Source organism: Rhinopithecus bieti, unplaced genomic scaffold (genome assembly GCF_001698545.2).
Source record: "Rhinopithecus bieti isolate Rb0 unplaced genomic scaffold, ASM169854v2 scaffold_11161, whole genome shotgun sequence".
NCBI lineage: Eukaryota > Metazoa > Chordata > Mammalia > Primates > Cercopithecidae > Rhinopithecus > Rhinopithecus bieti.
In genome coordinates, this window is record NW_016806937.1 from 722,474 (window position 1) to 725,044 (window position 2,571).

General features: G+C 50.9%; 1 protein-coding gene across 1 annotated transcript in view; it reads left to right on the forward strand.

The window, feature by feature from the left end:
• Window positions 1-1,232: 1,232 nt before the first annotated feature.
• MT4 (metallothionein 4) overlaps window positions 1,233-2,571 on the forward strand; it is a 4,814-nt gene continuing 3,475 nt past the window's right edge. The window contains exon 1 of the mRNA XM_017878966.1: window positions 1,233-1,343. Coding sequence (XP_017734455.1) covers window positions 1,313-1,343 — 31 coding nt within the window. The 5' untranslated portion in view covers window positions 1,233-1,312. The remainder of the gene's footprint in view (window positions 1,344-2,571) is intronic.

A 2,571-nucleotide genomic window follows, 5' to 3' on the forward strand; every position in this document is an offset into this window, starting at 1 on the left:
TTGGGGCGAGAAAGGTAAGAGCCATCAACACAAATAATCATACAGCAGCTTAGCAAGTAGTAAATGTCATGAGAAATATACAGACACATCAGCCAAGGGATACAGAGAGAGATTTCTCCTAACTAAGAAAGGGAGTGATCAGAGGTGGCTTCCTGGAGGAAGTGTAATCAGCACCAGCTCCAGAATTTCTCCATGGGGATTGGGTGCAGATGGCAGCTTGTCAGGGAAGCTTGAAGCTGCATCCTCTATAGGGCACTTTACAAAAGACTGAAATATAGGCCGGACACGGTGGCCTATAATCCCAACACTTTGGAAGGCTGAGGCGGGCAGATCACTTGAGCTCAGGAGTTCAAGACCAGGCTAGGCAATGTGGCATAACCCCATCTCTAATACACAAAAAAATTAGACAGGTGTGGTGGCTTGCGCCTGTGGTCCTAGCTACTTGGGAGGCTGAGGTAGGAGGATCCTTTGAACCCGGGGGGTGGAGGTTGCGGTGAGCCGAGATCGAGCCACTGCACTCTAGCCTAGGCAACAGAATGCGACCCCAACTCAAAACAAATAAATAAATAAACAAACTGAAAAGTGCTCAGCTGCCCATACCAAAGAATGGGGTTATAATGGAGAGTGAAGACGTGGTTAAATCTCCCCCACGTCCCCTCTTGCTGCATCTGCTTTGTGTGTGGTCTAGAAGGAAAGTTTGCATGCTCTGGGTGGGCACAACTCCCTGATTTTCCACTGTTTCACTTATGAGGAGGGTGTGGCCAGTAGAGGTTCTTGGTGGGACCTTCTTAAGCTCAGGGCCAGGGATAGAGGCCCCCACCTACCCATAGTAAGGGCTTTTACAGTCAACCAGGGGAGATAGGATGAGGCCCCAAGCCAAGGCAGGAGGAGCCCCTATGAAGGAGGGAACAGAAATGGCAGATAACAGAATGCATAGGACTTATAGGACTTGGAGACAGGGTGGACGTAGCTGCTGATCTGAGCTGCATGTGCACATCTGAGCCTGAGCCTGGTTCCCTGAAACCTTGCCAGGTGGGTGGGTGAGGTGGGTGCAGCCACCCGCATCCCTGGTGAAAAGCCACCCAGATGACTGTACTGCTCGGTCTCTCCTCTGCCCTCCTCCGCCTACTCTTCCCAACTCCCAGCCCAAGGTGCCTTACTGGGCCGTGTGCAGGGCGTCTGGCCCCAGGGAAAGGTGGGGTGAGCTGCAGACTACACCCACATGGCTATAAATGGGGAGCCTCTGGCTGCTGATCACGCAGCCTCCCTTCCCCAGCGGTGACAGCACTGGAACCTTTCGGACACCTGGACCATGGACCCCAGGAAATGTGTCTGCATGTCTGGTGAGTAAGGAAGCCCTCCCTGGAGCCTGGGAACCTTGGACCAGCTTCCTACAGGGAGTCTGCAGGTCCCTGATGAAAACTTCTCTTCCCTCCAATTAGGAGCCACCAATGGAGTTCATCCTGGGAGCTGACAGGTGGACTGGCCACCTGTGAGGCAGCTCCCACTCCCTGTTGGCTCCCAGCCTGATTTTCTAGAATTGATATCCTGGTTCAGGGAATGGCTGACAGGGGACCTGCAAACTTTGGTCCTTCTAGCACTGGCCCCTAAAGGCACCCACCAGAGTGAGGAGAACTCTGGTCCAGAACCTGGCAACCTGGTTTGGGTCCATCACTGCCATCCCCTCCCTGGCACTTATTCTTTCTGGTCCTCACTTTCCTCATCTGTAGACTTAGGTTCCTTATTCCCAGCCAACCACATCCCAGAGCTGCTATGAAAGTGCTAAAACCATTAAGCACCTGCAGATGTCAGGGGAGTTGTGGACTCCCCTAACTTATGTGGACTCTTGAGTCACTGAAGCTGCTTAATTCCACAGGAACATGTTGGTCAGAAGGAGAGAAATCAGGGTTCAAAGCCATCCTGGGCTTTTACAGTCATGGAAATAGTATAAAGAAGTCTCACAAGTCTGGGTGCTGTGGGTCACGACTGTAGTCCCAGCAATTTGAGGCTGAGGCAGGAGAATCACTTGAGACCAGGAGTTCAATATCAGCCTGGGCAACATAGTGAGACTCTATGTCTACAAATTCTTTTTTTAACTTACCTGGGTGTAGTAGTGTGCACCTCAGTCCCAGCTACTCAGGAGGTGCAGATGGAAGTATCGCTTGAGCTCAAGAGTTCGAGGCTGCAGGGAACTAGGATTGCACCACTGCTCTCCAGCCTGGGTAATAGAGCAAGACCAAAGGAAGGAAGGAAAGAAGGAAGGAGGGAAGCAGGGAGGAAGGGAGGGAGGGAGGGAAGGAAGTAAGGAAGGAAGGAAGGAGAGAGAGAGAGAGAAAGAAAAGAAAGAAAGAAAGAAAGAAAGAAAGAAAGAAAGAAAGAAAGAAAGAAAGAAAGAGAAAGAAAAGAAAGAAAGAAAGAAAAGAAAGGAAGGAAGGAAAGAAGGAAAGGAAGGAAGGAAGAGAGAGAGAAAGAAAGGAAGGAAGGAAAGAAGGAAAGGAAGGAAGAGAGAGAGAAAGAAAGGAAGGAAGGAAGGAAGGAAGGAAGGAAGGAAGGGAGGGAGAGAGGGAGGGA